This window comes from Mandrillus leucophaeus, unplaced genomic scaffold, assembly GCF_000951045.1.
Source record: "Mandrillus leucophaeus isolate KB7577 unplaced genomic scaffold, Mleu.le_1.0 Scaffold1377, whole genome shotgun sequence".
In the NCBI taxonomy this organism is placed as follows: domain Eukaryota; kingdom Metazoa; phylum Chordata; class Mammalia; order Primates; family Cercopithecidae; genus Mandrillus; species Mandrillus leucophaeus.
Genome location: NW_012101340.1, coordinates 401,575 through 425,897, shown reverse-complemented (window position 1 = coordinate 425,897; position 24,323 = coordinate 401,575). Strand labels below are relative to the sequence as shown.

Genomic DNA, 24,323 nt, shown 5'->3' with positions numbered 1-24,323 from the left:
TTTGAAAAGGAAAAATAAAACATTTGAGTGATGCGGAGGGCAGATTGCTCTCATGCACTTGGCCTTCTGTAGGGCTTCTAGAGAGGTAAAATTTGAATTATCCAATTTAAATGAAAGTAAAGAGGGCCTTCCTCACAGGTACTCTGAGTCACATATAGCTCATAAATGAAGCAAGTACAGTGAGAGTAGTTGATGGCAGGCCAGTCTGGGAGAAACATAAGTTGGTAGTAATGTGGAATCATGAACATTCACTTAAGTGGATATCAGTAATATTGAAAGAAAGATCAAGAATTTTAAATGAATTCAACAAATAATTTGTTAGCTACTTTAGGATTCTGTGGAAAGGCATATAATTTTAAAATTTAAATAACTAAGGAGAATGGTTTTTAACGTTTTATCATTTATTTAGGTTAATTGGGAAAAAGGGATTCAAAGGATAGGAACAAAGTGGTGATTTTAGGTTTTAGTTCTAGTTTTAGTGCTTATTATGTTTCTGGTACTGTGCAAAGCTTGCTATATAAATTATCTCATTTAATTTTGGCCTCACAACCTTACGGAGAAGGTCAACGAGGCTCAAGGATTTTAAATAACTTAAAATCGGAACTTAGTACAGACTAAGTAAGCCCCAGGCCTTGACTTTATCCATTTTAAAATGTATATTTACCAGTGGCCTGTATTTGAGGGGGGGTCTCTGAATTTTCTACCCATTGTCTCATTCTTCTTAAATGTTTGGCTTAAACTTTTCATCATTAGAATTCCCCCACCCCACCTTTTTTTTTTTTCAGTCAGGGACTCACTTTGTCACTCAGCCTGAAGTGCAGTTGCATGGCTTACTGCAGCCTCCAGCTCCTGGGCTCAGGCAGTCCTCCTGCCTCAGCACCCTGAGGAGTTGGGAGTGTGGAGGCGAGTGCCACCACATCTGGCTACTTTTTTTTATTTTGTAGAGACTATATTGTTCCAGTTGGTCTCAAACTCCTGAGCTCAGGTGATCCTTCTGCTTCAGCCCCCCAAATCACTGGGATTACAAGCTAGAATCACTCTTTGGGTTAGAAAGGACATAGCCTCTGGAGGATCAGTTTTTAAGGGAGCACAAATTGGTGTCCTAAAATAACTTTTTCTTTGAAAAAAAAAGTGCTTCCAGCACTTTTATATTTCAAACTTTGAGAATTACCTCTTCTCTGTAAAAGTTGTTAAAATAACTATTAGGTAAGAAATCCATTAATTATGACCTTGTGTTCTTCCTTTCATCCTGTCATTCAACTGTGTCACAGATGAGCTGTTTGGGACTTGCTGTTTGAACTGGACTTTGATCAATGGCAGTTTTGAAGAACAATCAATGGATGATTTAATCCCCTCTTGCGATTTCTTTTCTGATAGGTATTTTAACAACTTTTGGATTTATTAATAGTTAACATTTTCAGAAGTTGCAATGGCCTCTTTACTTCTAGTCATACAGTTTCTACATATGAAGTCATTCGTTGCTTTCATCTCAGAAGGTAGTGGGACCAGTTGTTTGGGACCCCACAGTGCCTATAACTAGTATTCTCTAAAATGAGGGGCTTGGTTTCTCTTGTTTCTCACAGCTTTCATATTCAATGATTTTGAAATAATAATCTTCCACAAGGCAATATATGAATAAAGCTCAATTTTATCTTAAATTTTCCAGCCCCTCTGATAAAAGTTTTGATACCATTGAATTTATTTTACTTACTTTAGTTCCAATCCAGTTGTTGCAGAGGATGCTAGATTTATGATGTGTGCATGTTTATCTCTAAAGGTTTTCCATTTTTCCCTGAATAGTAATAATAGTAATTATTATTATAATTATTCAGTGCTGCAATTTATGGTCTAGAACAGAGATTGGGCCCTTGAGTTTATAAAGTTTTATTGGAGCTCAGCCATGCCCATTCATTTATATATTGTGTGTGGCTGCTTTCATACTGTCCTGACAGAACTGAATAGTGGCAGTAGAGACATTATGGCCTGCAAAGCTTAAAATACTTATTATCTGGACCTTTGGAAAGAATATATTGACCCCAAGTTCAGAGCATACGAAATAGTGTAGTAGAACATTAGAGTCAGACAGAGGTGGTTTCTATTCAGCTCAGTGACTTTTTAACTCTTATCTTAGACAAGTAACTTTATTTCTCTGAAGCTCAAATTACTCTCCTGTAAAATTAAGAGAATGAGATCCACTTGTTAATGAGGTTTCATTTATTTAACAAATATTTATAGCATGTGTTCTATTATATATGTCAGACATTTGTCATAAACACTGGAAACATAGGGATGACAGCATGGATAAGGTACCTGCCATTGGGAAGCTTATATTCTACTTGAAGAGTTAGACAATAAGCAGTTAAGCAAATGTAACAGCCCATGGTGATAAATGCTGTGAAGAAAAATATAGTAGTAAAAGAGACTGAATCAGATGATGCCACTTTAGATAGGGTAGACAGGGAAGGCCTCTCTGAAGAGGGAATATTTGAATAGAATCTTAAATAAACTGAGGGAACACTACTAGGTATAAGGCAAAGGACATTCCAGATAGAGGAAATAGCATGGACAAAGACCTGAAGTGGAACAGACTTCATATTGCAGGAGCAGCGAGGTTAGCATGGCTGTTATGGAGGAGTGAGCTAGGAGGGGAAGGTGTAAGATGAGATCTGAGAGGCCAACATGGGCCTGAGCTTGAAGGGCCTTGTAGGTCTTGGTAAGAGGTTTGAATTTCATTCAGAGTGCAAGAGAAAGTCAAGCAAGGAGCCTTGTAATGATGATATTTCAGAAAGCTGGATAGTTGGAAGTTGTTAACAATGCAGGCTGTAGAACTTGTTGGATTTAAGATACATTTTAAAGTTAGACTCTATAGGACTTGATAAAATATATGTGAGATATTTATTAATTCAATAAGTGTTCATTTCAATTCATTAGGTAGTATAAGTAACCGTATCAAGTAAATGTGAAATGGTATTTGTCAAAGATTAGCTTTTTGTCCTCCTCTTCAAGTTAATAATCATATAAAATCTTGGCCTCATTGTATAATGACTGATAAAAAACTTGTTTTAGTGAGAAAATTGATTTTACGTCTTTTGAAGAAATTCTCCAAGATGGATTGTGTTAGAAAAAATTTTTCATATTGTAGAAAAGTCAAATTTAATAATTTCTCAACTAAAAATTAACTCTTACAGTTTAATCTAAACATATTCCTAGTACAGAGATTCAATAAAACAAAAAGTGATTCACATGTACAATTTATGCTGCATTGTTTATTTGAAGTATTTTCTGAATCAGCTTGTTCTTCAAGTTCTTTATTGCCGTGTATGTTTTAAAGTCTAGAGAATTTCTTCTTTATTATTTTAATTATTCTCCAAATGTCTCTTATGTAGCTTAATCTTGACTGGTAATTTATAAATTTAGTAAATTATTCATTTTACATGTGTAATTTGTGATTATTTTTCTGTATTTTATAGAATGTTGTTCCAGCTGAGGTGTCCCTTGTTTGTGTGGTAAAGCCAGATGAATTCTGGGATAAGAAAGTAACACATTTTTGCTTTTGGAAAGAAAAGGATAGACTTGGCTTTGAGGTAAATGTAATCTCTTTTTTTAAAGTCCATTATATCTTTAAAAATAGTATTTTACTGAAATTATTTTTGATGGTTCAGCAGTGGTTACTAAGCAGTGTTTAAGGAATACTTAATTAGTGCCTAAATAATAATTAGTATACAGTCAGCATTTGGATACTTGCTGAATGAAGTATGATATTTTGGTAAAGATCATGAAAACTTTCTTGTTTTCCATTTTCAATTATATCATTCTTTGTTAACTTCTTTGAATAAGTAGAGCCTTTGTTTTTAAAATTTTTTATTGCATTATGGAGAGGAAATTTAACAAATACTAGGAAGTCCTAGACATTTTGGAGTTGAAATTATAGTCTTATTTTCTGTGACATGTCATAATTATTTTTTAGTATCTGGCCGGTTTTAATACATGAACACGGTTATCCATCCTTTCCTACTGACTTTTTCTTTCTCTCTTTCACTTTCCTTGTGTGATAGTGCATCTTATTGGAGGTTAGAGAAAAGCACTACGATGGAGTGTAAATCTAAGCAGTTTGTCATATTCTTTCTTCCACACCTGTTAATTCTCAGCTGCCAGTAGGAGAGTTGATAAATAACAGGCTTTACATTATCTAAATAAAGTGTGGAAACTTTGAAGAATACAAAGTCTAACTCCAACCTGGTATAACATAGACTCTTGGAATGCTTACAGTCAGATAATAAAGATTCATTTTGGAACTTGCCATACTATACACTCGTTTTTGTTTTTACCTAGGTCAATATCAGTGTAGTTTTGGTATGGAGAAAAGATTGTTAATGTATATTGGATAGAAAGATTTGAGAAAACTTAGTTTATTCTTAAAGGACATGGCTGGAAATTTCTTAAAAATACATGGTTTTATTCTTTACTTAAAAAGTTAAGCTATAATTTACATGCAGTGAAATTAATCCATTTTAGTGATAATTCTGAGAGTTCTGACAAAACATGTAAAACCACAATCAAGAAATCAGGAAGTGTCTCATCACCCCCAGAATTCCCCTATATGCTCCTGTAGTTAACTTCTCCATTTCTAGCCCCTGACTGGTGGTAGGAAAACTTGTTTCTGTACTCACAAGCCCCTTCTCAGGTTTAATAATTTGCTGTATTGATTCATAGAATTCAGGGAATCACTTTACTAACATTTGCTGGCTTTATATAAAGGTTACAGATGAACAGCCCAGATGAAGTGATATACAAAGTGTGAGGTCTAGAATGATCCAGAGCGCAGGAGCTTCTAACCCTAGGGAGTTGGGGTACACCACCCTCCTGGCCCGTGAACATGTTTATCAACCCAGAAACTCTCCAAATCATTGGCCATTGATGATTAACTAACTCAGTCTCCAGCCCCTTTCCCTTCCCTGGAGGGAGAGGAGTGGCCATGAAAGTTTCAACTCTCTAATTATGCCTTGGTCTTTTCGGTGACAAGCCCTCATCTTTAATCTGTTTAGAGGCCCACAGCCACCTTTCATCTTATTAACATCCAAAAAAACACTTATCACTCCAGAAATGCCAAGGATCTTAATAACTCTTGTATCAATAACTGGGGACTGAGACCAAATACTGTAATAAAAGATGCTCGTATCACCCAGGAATTACAAGGGTTTCAGGAGTTCTGTGCCGGGAACCGGGGACAAAGAGCAAATGCATTTCTTATATCACAGTATGACAGATGGTATCTGTTTAAACCTTTTAACTGTTTTTAAAAAAAAAAAAAAAAAAAGTCTTTTTTGTTACTGGATCTTGAGAGTTTTTTATGTATTTTGTATAGAAGTCATTTATCAGACACATAATTTACTAATATTACATCCTAGTCTATTGTTTGCCTTGTCATTCTCTTAACATTTTTCAAGAAATTTTTTTAACTGTGATGAAGTCCACTTTTTCAGTTTTTTTTTCCTTCTGATTTCACAGTTGGAGAAACGGTTTTCTTTTATGAATCAGACTTTTGTTGTCATAATCTGAGAAATCTTTGCCTTACTCAAGGTCACAAAGATTGTCCTTGATATTTTCTTCTAAAAGTTGTATAGTTTTAGGCATTAAATTTAGATCTGTGATCTATTTTGAGTTCATGTTTGTGAGCTATGGTCAAGAATATGTATTTTATGACTTCAGGTTTTTTTCGTTTTTTTTTTTTTTTTTTTTTTGAGACGGAGTTTTGCTCTTGTTGCCCAGGCTGGAGTGCAGTGGTGCGACCCCAGCCCACTGCAACCTGCGCCTCCCAGGTTTAAGAGATTCTCCTGCCTCAGCCTCCCAAGTAGCTGGGATTACCGGCATGCACCACCACGCCTGGCTAATTTTTTGTATTTTTAGTAGAGATGGGGTTTCTCCATGTTAGTCACACTGGTCTCAAACTCCCAACCTCAGGTGATCTAACCGTCTCGGCCTTCCAAAAGTGCTGGGATAACAGGCATGAGGCACTGCACCCAACTGACTTCAGTAATTTTAAGTTTGTTAAGGTTTGGTTTGTGACACACTGTATGTTCTATCCTGATGAGTTCCCAGAATAAGTATTCTGTTGTTGGATGGAGTGTTCTGTAACTGTCAAGATGATTCATAGTGTTATTCAGGTCTTCTCTATCCATGGTAATATTGTGTCTACCTGTTCTTTTAATAACTGAAAGAGGAATAGTGCAACCTCCAACTGTTATATCTGGGATTATTTCTATTTTATTTCTCTCAGTTTTTGCTTCATGTATTTTGAAGCTCTATTGTTTATTGCATAAAGATTTAAGATAGCTGTGTCTTCTTGGTGAGTAGGGCCCAATTTATCATTTTTGAATGTTCTTTTTTATTCCTGATACTATATCTGGCTCTGAAGTGTACATTGTCTGATATTAATATAACTACTCCAGCATTCTGTTGATTAGTGTTCATGTGTTGTATCTTTTCCATTATTTTACTTTTAATTTGTTTCTTTATATTTAAAATGAATTTTTTGTAGACACCATGTAGTTGGATCTTGCTTTCATATCCAGTTTGACAATCTCTGTCTTTTCATGGGTATGACTATTTGTATTTAATGCAGTTATTGATTCGGTTTATAAAATCTACCATCTTGCGAGATTTTATGGGTTTTTTTTGTTCTTTTCTGTCTTTGGACTGAGTATTTTTTATAATTACATCTTACTCCATTATTGGCTTGTAATTTCTGTCTCTTAATTTTTTAGTGGTTACCTTACTGTTTACTGTATACATCTTTAATAATCAGTCTAACCTTCAAATATTATACCACTTCACATGAAATAGAAGGACCTTAAAACAGTCTATCTCCAATACTTCCATCCCATTGTTGTTATACATTTCACTTTTACTGTGCTATAAACAAACACTACATTGCTACATTTTTTTTTTGCTACAGATAGTCTGTTTTCTTTTGCAGCAATTAAAAATTTTAAATTAATTTCATATTTACTTTCATTTATGCCATTTCTGACATTCTTCATTTCTTTTTGGAGATTCAACTTTTTGTCAGCTGGTGTCACATTCCTTTAATATATCTTGCAGTGCAGGTCTGTTGGCATTGAATTGTATCATTTTTTGTTTGCCTGAAGAAAATCTTTATTTCTATTTTAGTTTTGAAAATTATTTTCAATGGGTATAGAATTTTGTTTGTGGTGTTTTTTTTTTCTTTCAGCACTTTAGTCATACAGTTGACCTGTGAACAGTGCAGAGGTTAGGACCAGCAACCTCCTGTGCAGTTGAAAATCTGTGTCTAGCTTTTGACTTCCCAAGAACTTAAATACTGATAGCCTACTATTGACCAAAAGCCTTACCAGTAACATGAACAGTCAGTTAACACAAATTTGTATATGTGTTATACATTGTATTCTTACAATAAAATAAGCTAGACAAAAAATGTTAGGAAAATCATGAGGAAGAGGAAATATATTTACTATTTATTAAGTAGAAGTGGATCATCATAAAGGTCTTCATTCTCATTGTCTTGAGGCTGAGGAGGAAGAGGAAGAGGAGGGGTTGGTCTTGCTGTCTCAGGGGTGGCAGAGGCAGAAGAAAACCCCCTGTAAGTGGACCTGTGCAGTTCAGCCCTGAGTTGTTCAAGGGTCAACTGTATTTAAAAGTGCTTTCTCGACGGGTGCAGTGGCTCTTGAAATCCCAGCACTTTGGGAGGCTGAGGCGGTGGATCACCTGAGGGTCAGGAGTTCAAGACTAGCCTGACTAATATGGTGAAACCCCATGTCTACTAAAAATACATAAATTAGCCAGACATGATGGCACGTGCCTGTAGTCCCAGCTGCTCGGGAGGCTGAGACAGGAGAGTTGCTTGAACCCAGGAGGCACAAGTTGCAGTGAGCCGAGATCGCGCCACTGCACTCCAGCCTGGGTGACAGAGGAAGACCCTGCCTCAAAAAAAAAAAAAAGTAAAAAGTAAATAAAATTAAAAGTGCTATCTCATTGCCTTTGCCTTCTCATTGTAATGACGAGAAGGCCACTGTTTTTTGTATCTTTGGTCCTCTGTGTATGTTATTTGCCTTTTTTTCCCTTTAGCCACTTTCAAGATTTTCATTTTGATTTTGGTTTTTGCAGTTGTATTTTGCTGTATCTGTGTGTGTTTTATTTGGTATTTATTCCACTTAGTGTTCTCTGTACTTCTTAGATATCTGGTTTGATATCTGTCATCAATTTTGGAAAATGTTTATACGTTCTTTTCAGATATTTTCTCTGCCCTTTTACTGTTTCCTCTGGAACTCCAGTTCGATGTATGATACAATATTTGAAATTTTCTCACCATTTTCTTTGGTCTCCTGTTTTGTTTTTATCCCTGCGTCTTTCTCTTTGTGTTTCAGTTTAGGTATTTTTCTGGATCCATTTTCAAGTTCACTGTTTGTTTCCTTGGTTGTGTTAAGTTTGTTGGTAAGACCACTGAAAATTACTGTGCTTTTGATTTGTAGCATTTCTATTTGACTCTTCCTTAGAGTTTCTCTTTGCTGAAATTCCTCATCTGTTCTTGCATGTTATTTTTCATTCTCTATGGCATCAATATCTTACATTTCCTATCTCATAGTCCTAATATCTGCATCTGTCTTACTCCACTAACGTTGTTTGCTTTGTTTCTTGACAGTGGGTCATTTTCTTTCCTTTTTCGTGTGTGCCTTGTTATTTTTTATTGAATGTTAGACATCTTGTTTAGGACAGTAAAGACTGAGGTATAGGTGGTATTTGTGCCTGCACATGGGCTCATCTTGTCCTTTTCCTAGGCATAAGGGAAGGGTTGAGTTCTAACCAGGAATTGAGTGGGCTTTGGATTTTGTTGTTGCTATTATTTTCCTTAGTCCTCCACAGGCTTCTAATTTCTGTAGAGTTACTTTGTGTTGAAGATGGGGGCTGGTTTGCTGGAGAGTTTTGCTTTTTCATTATTTGTTGTATCCTCTGCTCTAGGTCTTTCCTTTGTGCCTGCACCTCAGAGAAAGTCATTCTGTGTACAATTGACCCTCATTAATAGGCTGCTGTTGCTTGTTAGTCAATATTTGTTAGAGAGGCGTTCTCTGTTGTTCTTATTCAGCCTCAATCTTAGGCAGGCTCTGTGTCCCTCAGCCTAGTGGGTAAGGGCCCTCTTGGTAATGTTGCCCCTCTCCCACTTTTAGGAACCTATGTTAGTTTGGGTTTATAATATATTCCTGTCTCCACTCCCTCCCCTGTGATAGTCTTTTCCCATCTTCCACCTGTGGTGGGACTTCAGTTGTCCTCTAAGGCCAGCAGGGTTTTCAGTCCTTTCTGCAGCACTCTAAGACTTTTTTTTTTCATAGGAGACATAGCATTGAAGATTTTGGGTTGTGCTTCATGCCTTTCCAGTAGTGGCTGCTCTTCCCCTCACCCAGGCCTGTGCTCCAAGAGAGGCTTTTTCAAATCTCTTATTCCTCTTATTTCCAGTCTTTCTCATGACTCCTTCAGAGATCTTTCCCCTAGAGATTCAGCCTCCAAGTGAGTATGAATTCTTCTTGTGTCTATACTTCCATGGGTTCTGTACTTTCACACTACCCCACATTTGGCCTTAATGATTCATTAAAAATTTTACCTAAATTCCTACTGGCTGGCATCAGGTCTGGCATTTTTTCCAGGTAAGCAGGTACTCCAGTTCCATCTTCTTGAAGATGCAGGTCTTTCCTTAGATTCCAGGTTAATTGGTTTCCTTGTGAATTTAGCTCTCCAGTGGCTTCAGGAAAGTTATGGTGTTTCAGATTAACTTGCATTTTTTTTTTTTTTTTGGTCATTGTTATATAAGAGTTGGAGCCATGCTCTTTCCAACTTCCTACATCCTAAGTGGGAGCCGGAGTTTTTTCCCACTTTTCTTTTCAACTTTTGTCATTGGTAGACTTGACTATTCCGTAGACTTGATGGAAGGATGTGTGCCAGTAATGTAAGGGAAGGTGACCAAGGCTGCTGGATCACATTAGGAAGGGTGTTGCCCTGGTAGTTGATTGGAAAACTGCGCCCCCACAAAAAAAAGACAAAAGCATAGTGAGGGAAGAAAGTAAAAGCTGAAGGCAGGAGGCCTGAATGTTGCCTCAAGAGTCAGGAGCATGGTGAGTGAAGACTTCAGCCAGCCAGTGAGGCCTGCAGTTCATGGCCTGGGGCATGCAGGAAATGTTGCTCTGAGAGAATGCAAAGTGAACCGGGGGCAAATAGCGGAAACTAAAGCTGTGAATACTCGGTACCATGGAAGATCCCTTTTTATGAGGCACCTGTCACATCCTGCTTAAGCTAAGTAGGCATCTGCCCAGAGATGCTTTGGTAGTTGGGTCTTATGCTATATAAATTAATAGTGACTTTAAGTACCCTGCATCTTGGAGGATAAAATAGAAGACAGAATTTCTATCTACCTTGTTGTAGTGTCATAGATTGTTGTTTTAAAACAGAAGCATTAAAACTGCTTTTATCAATATGTTTTCTTAGACATTTAAGAGATTCAGCTAGGATATTTTCTCAAGTAAGTAAGCACTAGGCAGTTACTAAAAGCCCCATTTCCTAATGAGATGAGAGTAATTTCAAATGCTGGTTAATATGCTGCCAAACAAACCTGGCTTTAAGGGGGCAATTCAACACTATCCATTAAATGATACTTAGAGCTCTATATAATTAAATCCAACATAGATGCTTGTTTAATCGCAAATTATTTTCCCTGGTGTTATTTTGGATAATTTAGCCTGTTGTAATTAAGCCTGTGTTTGTACATCTAGTATAAATATTAAAAAAATTTTTTTTAACTTTGTTAAGAGTAATGGTGATCCTGTAAGCATAAATGTATGTTTTACCTTATAAAATTAAATTATCTGCAACAAAGATTTATTACCAGCTGTCTACAATGCTCATCAAGTAAATACCCAGTGGTCATTTCGGTGACACCTTGTTCCCACATGATTTCTTGTTTTCTTGCCCATGATACTTTCTAAATTTTTTCTTCCAGGTAACCTCCTTCCTATTCACTCCTCCAGTGTTTTTCATCAGCCATTGAATATTCATCTCTCATTGCTAACCTTAATATTTCTCTGTATATCCTTCCTATCTCTGACATAGATACCTACCTGTTTAGTTTCCTTTTTAGCAACTCAGATATTATGTTCAGGTACTTCGTATCTTTCAGCAGCATTGTACCTGGTGACTGTGATAGATTTTGCTGGTTAGATGATAGTGTCTATATTCTGTCTAATGACAAGATAAAATTGAGGTCATACTGGCATTAATCTTGTCTTCAAATGGAGAGATTAACTATCAAAAGGATCTCCACTCTCCTTTTTTGTCACTCATTAAAGTGTTGTTTATTTAATGGTAACCAGCCCCCATTCTAAGTCACTTTATTCTCTTATCTGTTAATACTGGATTTAATCGTGTTCTTTTTTGAGACTATACATAATTGTAGGATCCAGGACCAAAGGCTTCCATGATGCTGTTCTTTCAAGAACACCTCTGGCTCCATTTATTCTGATTCTTTCCAGTTTTTATAGAAACCTATTTTCCTTGAGTGAGAAATATATTCTTCAACAAACAGGTACAAGCAGACATACACATCAAAATAGTATGTGTATGAACATATATACACACATGAATCTTTACTAACTGCAGAAATACATACAAAGGCAGATTTTCATTCTGGATCTTGCACACACATTCTTAGCAATAGTGAAATAATAAAACATCTCAGTGCCTATAAAATGAAACTTTCAGTGGTAGGTTTTTGGGGAATGTTTTACTAGGAAAGGATAAGTATTATAGTTACAGAAGGAATAATGAGAGTAAAGGAGAAACAAGTTTTTTATCTTTCTACAAGTTAAAATTTGAGATTAAAGAAAACCTGCACAAATGTTTTATTAAAGACCAGATGGTAAGTACCTCTCTCTTCAAACTTGTTGAACCATGTTATGTGCTAGTTAATACAATATTGTGGTTTAGTCGTTTAATTTGTCTTGTCTTGACTTCTCTTAACATACATAAAATGAAGGGGGAAAGTAATATTTATGTAGGGCTTTATTATTTTTAAAACTTTATGTTTTGTATTACCTTTGAAAGGACTTAGCAAAAGTTTGAAATGCTTGTGCAGGGTAGTGCTCTTTTTTTCCTTCTTTTTTGTAGTTTTTTTTTTATTCTTGTTCCCTTTATGCTGATTATTAGATTTCAAATTTCTTTGGTAATATGAGGATAGATTTGAAATTTAGATTTCTGCTTAGTAAAATGATAGCTACTTTGAACGTAACCAGTAACCTTTGTCTTCATAAATTTAATGGTATGCATAAATATTAGAATGTTCATGGAGATGGCTATTTGAAAATAGTTGATGAAAGTCAGAATTTGATCCACTCCACATTCTTAAATTGATAAAACATATGTTAAAGTGTCATTTTCCTAAAGGTGAAATCATGACTCTAATGCAAATATAAAATGAGCTTAAGTCAAATACATTATTCAATTCGTTGATAGATTAGGTTACCAGTAATTTGTAAGCTGTGGTTCAAAGAGCGTTTGAGGAATTCAGGGTTTTTATAGGAAAAGATTGCCAACCAAATTAGATATGAACTTAATTATTATTCTATACATCCGTAAGTTGTAAACTTTGAGGTTGTCTCTTATTCCACTGGACAGAAGTGTATCAGTCTCATTAGACAATTATTTGCCTTTATTCTTTTTTCTGTTATTTTTTGGAGACAGAATCTCGCTCTGTTGCCCAGGCTGTGGTGCAGTGACACAATCTTGGCATACTGCAACCTCCGCCTCCCAGGTTCAAGCGATTCTCCTGCCTCAGCCTCCGGAGTAGCTGAGATTACAGGCATGCGCCACCACGCCCAGCTAATTTTTTTTTTTTTTTTTTTTTAAAGTAGAGACAGAGTTTCACCATGGTGGCCAGGCTGATCTTGAACTCCTGACCTTGTGATCCACCCACCTAGGCCTCCCAAAGTGCTAGGATTATAGGCATGAGCCACCATGTCCAGCCTATTTGCCTTTGTTCTAAACAGAACCTACAAGTTAACTTCTACTCCTGCAGAGCTTACTACCTACTGAGCAGTCTATAGAGTCAATCAAAGATACAAACCCACCACTGCATGAAACAACACCCAGTAATAATGTTTGCCTGTTTCCGAGATTTAGGTAGTTTATCTGATAGACGAATTTTATTTTTTATAGGAGGATATTTTGTAAAACTTGATTTTGGATATCAGTGACATACTGCATTGATCACTGCAAGATAATATAAGCTGTTTCTTGAAGTTTGATATTTTAGTATCAAACTACGTATCAGTCTCTCTTTAAACTTTGTATTCCAAGCTGAGAGCAACATTATTTAGTATTTTCCTACATCATTTTCTAAATTGTTCAGAGGATTTATATCCTTAATGGAGGAATCATATTTTTAATACTATCTTTTAAAAATATAAGTTTTTTTTTTTACTTAAAATATATTAATTTGAAAACTTTCAGATATTAGTTGCCTAGTTTGGGAGATTTGTCAGTTGCTCAGATTTATCACTCAGCTGGAAATCATAATCAGTTTGGTGGCTTTCTCTATTAAACAATTTCAAATAAACCACTGGTGAATAACAAACCATAAGAGTCACTGATAATTGATATGTAACAACTTAAGGAGAAGATTAGGGATGATAATCCTATAAATTTGCCTCAAGACAATTATTACTAAAGGTGTAAATTGTACTCATTTCATAAAATTGTTATGTAGCATATGAAGATGTCTTTAGTACTCTGAAAATAATGGTAAAAAACATAGTATGCAGTGTGATGAAATTAAATTGGTTCTTCATTTTTGGAGAAGAAAAGACTTTACACATTCAAAGAGTTATCTACCAGTCCAGGACTGCAAACTTTTTCTCTTATGTAGTTCCTTAAAAAGAAATATGAAAATTACAAAAATAAGCCAACTAGATTTTTTAAAAGTATAAAAGTTAAAATGTCAAATATCAGGTCATGAAAATAGCTTTTCCTCTCTATTTTTGATGGCATAATACCTTTTTTTTTTTTTGAGACTGAATCTTCCTCTGTTGCCAGGCTGGAATGCAGTGGCGTGATCTTAGTTCACTGCAACTTCCACCTTCCGGATTTAAGTGATTCTCCTGCCTTAGCCTCCCGAGTAGCTGGGACTATAGGTGTGTGCCACCACTCCCAGCTAACTTTTGTATTTTTAGTATAGACAGGGTTTCACCATGTTGGCCAGGATGGTCTCTATCTCTTGACCTCATGATCCACTCGCCTCAGCCTCCCAACATAATACCATTTTGATTGTGATGTATGTGTAGTCTTAAAATTCAACATGAAAGGTAACTTTATAAATGATTTATGGTGAATCATTGTATTTTGTATGACTGTTTCTAAATTAACTGAAGATCCTTAATGTTATTTCTTAGGTGGGAAAAACACAAATTGGTCTTACATTTTTATCTTGGTATAATATATTATTTAAGGCCAGGAGCAATGGCTCACGTCTGTAATCCCCACACTTTGGGAGGCTGAGATGGCAGGATTACTTGAGCCCAGGAATTTGGAACCAGCCTGGGCAACACAATGAGAACCCTTCTCTACAAATAATAATAATAACAACAACAACAACAATAATAATAATAATATTAAAAACAGCTGGGTATGGTGATTCCTAGTATGTATTCCTAGTTACTAGGAAGGCTGAGGAGGGAGGATCACTTGAATCAAAGAGTCAAGGTGCAGTGGCCCTCCAGCCTGGGTGCCAGAGAGAGACCCCGTCTCTAAAAAAAAAAAAAGGCCGGGCGCGGTGGCTCAAGCCTGTAATCCCAGCACTTTGGGAGGCCGAGACGGGTGGATCACGAGGTCAGGAGATCGAGACCATCCTGGCTACACAGTGAAACCCTGTCTCTACTAAAAATACAAGAAAATTAGCCCGGCGAGGTGGTGGGCGCCTGTAGTCCCAGCTACTCGGGAGGCTGAGGCAGGAGAATGGCGTGAACCCGGGGGGGGGGGCTTGCAGTGAGCCCAGATCGGCCACTGCACTCCAGCCTGGGACACAGAGCAAGACTCCGTCTCAACAAAAAAAAAAAAAAAAAAATTGTTTAAGGTGTTGTTATGAAGTTTGCTTTAATTTAGTATTTTGTAATACTAATAATTAAGTAAATCCTTTTAGAAAAATTAAAACGAGCTTATTATGTATACTACTTCATTATGTTCTGCAAAATAAATGTAGAATGATATGGAGAGTGTATGAAATTTTCATAACCAGGAAATAGTGATTTAGAGAGTCATAATAGGCTAGTCTAAAGAAATGCTGGATACTTTTGGAAAATTTACTCTTTTAAATATTTTTCTGAGAAATGAAAATGTTGAGTTTGTGGTTCCATCTTCTCCATGGGCAATGAATTTTTTATTTTTAAAGAAGGTTTGTCTTTAAGTTAGAATATGATGTTTCTATCAATTGGTCACTTAATTAAAACAGGTGACAATGTCAATAAATATTTGAAAGAATGTTTTGCAGAAGATAATAAAGAATTAACCATATAATTTTTAAATTAATATAATCTATATATATTTGTGCCATTTTGTACTTTTCAGTATTTGTGCTCTAATTCACAATGTTATTTCTTATTCATTAATCACTTCCCTAAAGATTTTCAAAGCTTTTTTTATAGCTTTGGAAAATGTTTCTTTAGAATTTTCAGCAATTGTGTCATTGTTTCTTCATTTTCATATTTAGAATCATAGAATAAAATGAATTATACATAATACGTGATCTCAATATGATTTTGAGGGGGAATCTTTTCTAATTTTTTTCTTATTTTTAGTTGATGATTGCTCTCTGAGGCTAGACTTTAAAAAAATTTTATTATGGGCTGGGCACAGTGGCTCACGCCTGTAATCCCAGAACTTGGGGAAGCTGAGGCAGGTGGATCACCTGAGGTCAGGAGTTCAAGACCAACCTGGCCAAAATGGTGAAACCTCATCTCTACTAAAAAATTACAAAAACTAGCCAGGCGTGATGGTGGGCACCTGTAATCCCAGCTGCTCGGGAGGCTGAGGAAGATAATTGCTTGAACCTGGGAGGCAGAGGTTGCAGTGAGCTGAGATCGTGCTATTGCACTCCAGCCTGGGTGACAAGAGCAAAACTCTCTTACCAAAAAAAAAAAAAAAATTTATTTTCATTATATTTCTTTCTTTGTTTTTTTCTTCTTTGCCAGGTAATAAAACATTTCCCATAAGATAAAACTGATCCTTTGATTTGCATTGCTTTATATTTAAACTTTCATATAGGTTTGCCATCTGTGAAAGTTTAGTGGTCTCTTCAAGAGCTGTAACAGAAAGGAATATAGGAAGCCCTACCAGTATTTTGTAATTTTAAAAGCTGTAATGAAACTATAGAAAATCACCTAGTCTGGAATTCCTAATTTTGTTTTGTTGCATTACCCTGAAATGTGTCAGGTTTTTCTGTTTTCTTCACGTTGAGTTTTTGCTTTTAAAACATCTAGAAATCTCTACACAGTCTTCCTTTTTCAACATTCCAGTTCTACTTCAGGCCTAAATCCCACCCTGCAAATGGTTTCTTACTTTTGCTTGCACATTTGAATTTGCTCTTTTCAAGCAAATTCACAGTGGTGAAATCACACCCTTCTGTGATGTTTGCCATCATTGGAGTGGAGTTGAATTGTCTGTTTATTCGAACTTGGTTTGTCCTCTGGGAAGCAGTTGTCTGTAATTTATATGTTGTATCCTGGTAAGTGGTGTAATTTTCCAAAGGCAGGTGGACAGTTTTTCACCTTTGTAAACAGAGTGTATTTTTGCAGTGCATTGGAAGAAGGGATTCTCTTTCCTCTTCCACATGCTGATCCTGACCCACTTTATAAAGGTGATTGTTAGGTGAAAAGCATATGTATAGAATAAGATGTTTCCTACTATTGCACACTCTTAAATGTCTTTTCCCTTCATTCTTTTTCTAAAATAATGTTTCTAGTAAAATGGAAACATTTATTGCTCTTTAGCCAGCCTACTCTGCCCTTTCTCCTCACCTTCACCCTCTTAAACAAAAATGAGATTATTGCAGTGGAAACTGAGATGTTTCATCACAGTAGATAGTTCTGTAAGTTGTTAATTGGAAATTATTGTGATTGTGAGTCTGCTGATTGTTCAAACTGTTGCTTTTCCCCCACATACGTTTAACTTCGAGACACCTTTGGTGTTGATAAAATTCTGTATGTCTACATGGCAGGGCTACTGTTTTAACTTTTAATAGCCACCAGTGAATTTTATAAGAATATGGATTGTATAAAATGTTTTATAATAATGGAGAAAATGAGTTTTCTGTAGCTCTCCATAATTGTGTTCTTCCCTTATTTAAAACTATTTTGCATAGGTAGAAACAGAATAGCAGTAATCTTGGTGAATTTTTTAAAAAATTATTTTGATTAAAAGATAATATACTCTTAAATATATGTTATGTCATAAAAGGCCAATCTGTACTGTTGACATTTAAGTTCATTTTAGGAAAAAGCTTTTAAGAGAATTATTCAGATGAAAATAAACTTCTGTTATATGTAGCTGTTAACTGGAAAATTTCCCTATGGCTCATTAAACTCGAAACATGTTTATCAGTGATTTTGGTGCATTTAGGAACTGTAAAAGTAGAAAGGAATACATATGGTAAGGCTAACCAGTGTGGGTAGAAAAGTGACAAGTGCTCTTCATTGGACAAGACAGGTAATATATTAGAGAGAATGGCCCAAATTAAATGTATCAGATATCAACTCATTAGAATTATGTCCTTTTAGAGCTTAAAGAAACATCATCAATAATTTAATGAAGATGGCTTCTTCGAAAGATTGGGGAATAAGCTTGGAGTGGTGAATTCTTTTAGGTTGTCTTCTACATAAGTTAGTGAATTTGTGGCAGAACTAGGGCACAAACCTGGAATGAATGGCTTCTAGTTTTGTATGTTTTCATTTGTAAAATAATAGTGTTTTTTCCTGGTAAAAGGGTTGGGAAATCATTTGGAGTATTCTAGTAAAGCCTTTGGCCCTCTATGCTGTTATGACGAAAGCAGCAACAACATTTAGGGTATTTTCAACAAAGGCTTTAGAACAAAGCAGAAAACTTTATTCTACATTTTGTGCCTTACACAACTGTCTCGGGAATATTGCAGAGAAATATTGCAAAGAAACAAATGAAAAGCTGATTTATTTGCCAGAAGCATATCTTATTCATCTTCACATTCCCAACACTAAAACACATGTCTTCTGATAAATAAGTTTAACTCCAGTAAGTAATGATTGTTAAGTGAATCAATAACACATTATTAAAAATTACGTTTAATATAAGGAACATCTAGCTGTAAGCATTTGGATTTATTTCTGGGTTCTGTATTGGTATGGTATAAAAATAGTCACATAGACCAATGGAACAGAATAGAGAACCCAGAAATAAGTCATCCTGTGATTTACCATCCTGTGATTTTAAATATGAAATCATCCTATGATTCTGAATATGAAAACAAAGAAACAATGACACTGTTACTATGGCCTTATAGTATGGTTTGAAATCAGGTTGTGTGTTGCCTCCAGGTTTGTTCCTTTTGCTTAGTCTTGGTTTGGCTATATGGGCTCTTTTTTGGTTCCATATGAATTTTAGAATTGTGTTTTCTAATTCTGTGAAGAATGATGGTGGTATTTTGATGGGGGTTGTGTTGAATTTGTAGATTGCTTTTGGCAGTATGGGCATGTTCACAATATTGATTCTACTCATCCATGAGAATGAGATGTTTCCATTCATTTGTGTCGTCTTTATTATATTTTATATATATCATTATATTAATATATATCATATATTGTATATATATCTACATCTATCTATCTGTCTATCTGATGGAATACTACTCAGCCATATAAAGGAATAAATCAACAGCATTCACAGCGACCTGCATGAGATTGGAGACTATTATTCTAAGATAAACAACTCAGGAATGGAAAACCAAACATCGTGTGTTCTCACTGATATGTGGGAGCTAACCTATGAGGACGCAAAGGCATAAGAATGATAAAATAGACTTTGGGGACTTGGGGGAAAGGGTTGGAAGGGAGCAAGGGATAAAAGACTATAAATAGGGTGCAATGTATACTGCTTGGGTGATGGGTGCACCAAAATCTCACAGATCACCACTAAAGAACTTACTCATGTAACCAAACACTAACTGTATCCCAGTAACCTATGGAAAATTAAAAATAAATAAGGGACATGATAGTGGGATTTTTCAAAAGAGAGATTTTCATCAGTATTTAAATAGAATATTATGTTAAGTAAGATGCAATTGAGGAGCAAAAAGACCATCCTTATATTTTGTATTTTTTTTGAGACAGAATCTCCTTCTGTTGCCCAGACTTGAGTGCAGTGGCACGATCATAGCTCGCTGCAGTCTTGAAATCCTGGGCTCAAGCAATCCTTTTACCTTGGCTGCCCAAATTGTTGGGATTACAAGCATGAGCCACCATGTCTGGCCTGCATTTTCAGGAGAGAGTGCTCTGGGATTTTATATTTTCAGATGTGAATTCATGCTCAATTTAGCAAGTAATTTATTTCCTCATAGAATAAATATATATTACTTGGTTTCATTTTTAGTATATATAGTTATATATCTTGTTAATATATTGCTTGACATTTTTGGAGAAAGGAAAAGTTCTTTTCGGGGATCTGATTGTGTTTAATTTCCCTAGTATGAAAGCATCTCTGTGGATCCCAAAAAAAAGAGTTGTGGGCTGGGTGTGGTGGCTCACACCTGTAATCTTAGCGCTTTAGGAGGCTGGGGCGGGTGGATCACTTGAGGTCAGGAATGTGAGACCAGCCTGGCCAACATGGTAAAACCCCGTCTCTACTAAAAGTACAAAAAATATGAACCAACCATGGTGGCATGCACCTGTGGTCCCAGCTACTTGGGAGGTTGAGAAAGGAGAATCGTTTGAACCTGGGAGGCGGAGCCTGCATTGAATTAGAAATCAGTAATATGGATTGCTGATATGATTGATTATTGATTTCTAGCTTAATTTTATTGTGATCGTAATACGTATTCCTTTGAAATTTACTGAGGCTTTCTTATGCACTAACATACAGTCAAGTTTTAAAATATTTCATAACTTGCTTGAAAAGAACGTGTAATTCTCTTATTATTGGTTGTGGGATTCTGTATATGTTTATTAAATGCAGCTTTTTAATCTTTAGCTTCTCTTTATCTTACACTTTTTTTTTAAGAGACCAGATTGTTTGCCCTATAGAGTTTCCAGTAGTCTGCCTATTTCTGCAAGTATCCCTGTGGTATAATTTACATGTATTTATATAAATTGATAGTTGGATTTAGACAGTGATTAGATTTAGAATTGATTTTCTTTTTCCAAGGCTCGTCACAGGTGGTGATGTGTTCCTTGATCATGAGATTTGTAATAGTTGTCTTTTTGTGATGTTAGTAGCCATTGATGTTCAGTGTCTAGATCTCTTACTTCATTAAAAATTATAAAATGATGATCTAGTTCTATTATTCCTTCATTTACTAGCTGTAATAGTTTTATAATGAGAAACTTATTATTTGTCTATCCAGTAATACAGTTTGTATATGAAAAGTGAAATAAATGCTTGTTTCTCTTTATTTGCTGGTTTCCTAATACACCTTATATATGAAAGGCGAAATAAATGCTTATTTATTTGCTGGTCTGTCTGTCTCCCTCCCTCTCTCCCTCCCTCCCTCCTTTCCTTCCTTTCTTCCTTTCTTCCTTTCTTCCTTCCTTGCTTTCTTCCTTCCCTTTCTTCTTTCCCTTCCCTTCCCTTCCTTTCCTTCCATTCTTTTCTTCCATTCTTTTCTTTGTGGAGTTCTCTGTCCCCTAGGCTGGAGTGCAGTGGTGCAATAATAGGTCCCTGCAGCCTAACTGCTGGAAACAAGTGATTCTTCTGCTTCAGCTTTCCAAGTAGCTGGGACTACAAGTACACTTTTTTATTTTTTATTTTTGTAGAGATTGGATTTTCTTACATTGCCCAGGCTGGTCTTAAACTCCTGATTTCAAGCAATCCTCTTGCCTCGATCTCCCAAAGTGCTGAGATTACAGGCATGAGCCACCATGCCCAGTCTGGTTTTCATTATAGTGTGTTCTCTAGCTTAGTCCAGTGGTTATTATTTCTTTTGTATCAGTATGCACTCATTGATTTAAGCATATTTAATGTTTCAATTCATGGCATTTATCATTCTTATTGATGTGTAACTTGTCACATCTTTGGTCAGTAGAAGCCTTTTCACATCCTTTCGTCACAACCACAGTAGTCTTTGATAGCTTTTTTGATGTCTGGTAAGCTGTTCCAAGCTTACTCATCATGTGTATTTCTCCATTTCTCCAAGGAGCCCTGATTCCTTTTATTTTATTAAAAAAATGTTTTTGACTAATGCTATTTTAGTAAAACCTGATTCTTTTTGAGAAATGGTACTCAGAGATCATAGTCTGGATACTAGGAGTATACATTTTGACAAAATTGGTCATTATTTCTAAACCTTCCATTGGACACAACTAGAAAATACATATACATATAAATGTGTGTGTGAGAGAGAGTGAGTGTGTGTGTTCATTTAAAATGAAATACATTGTGGAGTTTAAACTGATAATTCCAATTTAAAATGAGCACCATAAGGATGCTTTTTCTCTCCCACATCTTCCTTCCTCCCTTGCCAAAAATCCCATTTTCTTAAGGTTGTTGGGGATGGCAGAATTATAATATCCCATGTCACTCATTGGCTTTGTTCCTCATCAGGTGATTGCAGAATGGCAGTACTAAAACTATCACTAACAGCACGATTACTGAAAACATAAAGAATCTAATGATTCACCTCATTGGTTGTAGGTATTCTGTTTTCTTATGTCAGTTTTGATAAGTTACACTTTTTAATAGGAATGTGTCTATTCTTCTAAGTTTATAGGTATTGGCACAAAATTATCCTGTATCCTTAATGTCTTTTAAACCATTGCTATCAATGAAGTTGTATTCTCCTTTACGTTGTTACCATTATTTATTTGTACTTTGTTTTTCTTGCTTCATCCTATCAGAAGTTTGTTGATTTTATTAGTCTTTTCAAGAAGTAAATTTTGGCTTTTTTGAGCCCCTGTAAGCTCTTAATTTATATTTACTTCTGATTTTTCACCTCCTTTCTTCTATTTTCTTTGGACTTATTCTGTCTTTTTCCTCTCCTCACTTCTTAGATGAGTCACTTAGCTCATTCACTAGGCTGTGTTTCCTCATATAAATGTTTAAGACTATTAATTTCCATTTAATGTATTGTTATCAATAGCAATTTGTTGTGCACTCAAATTTGATAGAGTTCATAGTTCTATGAATTTTTCGTGCAGTGTTTTTGGTATCTTCCTGAGGATGAAATTTCCCCTCTTTCGGTAAAGCAGTCTTGGTGATTTCTCCTTATTTATTGTTTATAACTTCACATACAGTATGGATGTACCTTGTTTTACATATTGTGTCTGTTTCTGAATGTTTCATTTGTCTCTTTCTGAGTTCTTCCACAAGTCCTCAAGTTGTTTTTTAAATTTTTTAAAAGTCAGTTTTATGAGGTATAATTTATGTGAAGTAAAATTCATGCCTTAGCATATAGTTTTATGAGATTTGACAAGCTCATATAGTCACATAATTTTTGCCATAATCAAGATACAGAAGAGTTCCAAAACTTTCGCACATGCGCTCTGTAGTAGCCCCTTTCACCTTTCTCTCTGTGATGCCTACCTTCTCTTCAACTTCAAACTAGTTACAGGTTTCCCTGTAACCTCAGCTTTCTTAGGAATTCCAAAAAAAGTTGTAATTTTGCTGATCGTCTGGCTTTTGTTATTGTGAGAGTGGGAATGATGCTCTTTCCAGCCAGACACATTATTTTTCTTATCAAGTCATTTTTGGTAAATTCACATTTCCATATATCATTTAGTATTAACACTACTGTTTGAATATCTTCCATAGATGCATTTTCGTTTATATTCATGTGTGTCTTCACTGAAGTTTTATTTAGTTCTGCAATGGTCTCTTAGGTACTTACTTAATTTGTATTTGAAATCTTTTTAGAGTTAAAAGATTAGCATTTTAAAATGTACTTTTCAAGTTTGTAAATACACTGATCTCCTAATTTTTACTAAAAATTAAATATTGGCATACATTATCGTGGGTTATACTCTACAACTGGAGGACTTGTTTTGTTCATATGTAATCAAAGGAACATTAGAAAAACTTTAAAATGGGTAACTTTTTGATCGCCAGATTTACTCTTCATAGAGCTTATCATTTTAGTGTCCTTAGCTAATTTTAAGGTGATGTGAAAATTTTTTATTACTTCATTGCAATTAAGGAATTGATTTTTGTTACAAAAAACATTAATAAAATATTTTTGAAAATATTTCATCTGAACTGCTGGTACCTGTTGTTTTTTAAAATGTGGTATTAGAAAAAGTTTTTGGTGAATTTTTTATCAGGTATCTATAACTTATTGAATTGGTTTTAAATATTGTATTAAGTAAATGATAATGTGTCATCATGTTGGAAACAGCATTGCATATTTTAACCTAATTTTACCTCCCGGTTACTTTCATGGACTTTAATAGAGGGTTACTAAATGTTTTTTTTCTTTTAACCTTTTTGTAGGTTATTTTAGTGTCTGCCAATAAATTGACTCGTTATATTGAACCATGCCAATTAACAGAAGATTTTGGTGGGAGTCTCACCTATGATCACATGGACTGGTTAAATAAGAGGCTGGTTGGTATATTACAATGAGATAAAATGTTATTGCATAGAAATAAGATATATTTTGACAACTTTATAATTTTATTCTATTAAAATATAGATTATTTTTCTTTTTACAAAAATGGAGAATTATGTGCATACTACATTATAACATAATAGACAAATACTGTGCAGTTGGACTTACTTGATTAGAATTCTGATTCTAGTTGCTAGGTGTATGGCCTTCAACAATGTATTTAATCTTGCCTTGGTTTGATTTCCACATCTGTAATATGGTGATAATAAGAGTACCTACCTTTGTGTGATTATGGGTAAAATGAAGTGAATATACATATAAAGCATTTAGAATAGCACCAGATATGATATAGTAGCACTATATAAGTATTAGCTATTACTGTTCTGTCATTGATAGCATTAGTAAAAGTTGTAAATTTTTAAAGTAGAATAACAGTAGCATAATTTCTCTTTTATTTTATTTTATTTTATTTTTTTTT

General features: G+C 35.1%; 1 protein-coding gene across 1 annotated transcript in view; it reads left to right on the top strand.

Annotated features, from left to right (window-relative positions):
• The window catches only part of SESTD1 (SEC14 and spectrin domains 1), a 164,762-nt gene that overhangs the window by 88,936 nt on the left and 51,503 nt on the right, over positions 1 to 24,323 (top strand). Inside the window, exons 5-6 of the mRNA XM_011973441.1 lie at positions 3,471 to 3,584; positions 23,728 to 23,841. Coding sequence (XP_011828831.1) covers positions 3,471 to 3,584; positions 23,728 to 23,841 — 228 coding nt within the window. The remainder of the gene's footprint in view (positions 1 to 3,470; positions 3,585 to 23,727; positions 23,842 to 24,323) is intronic.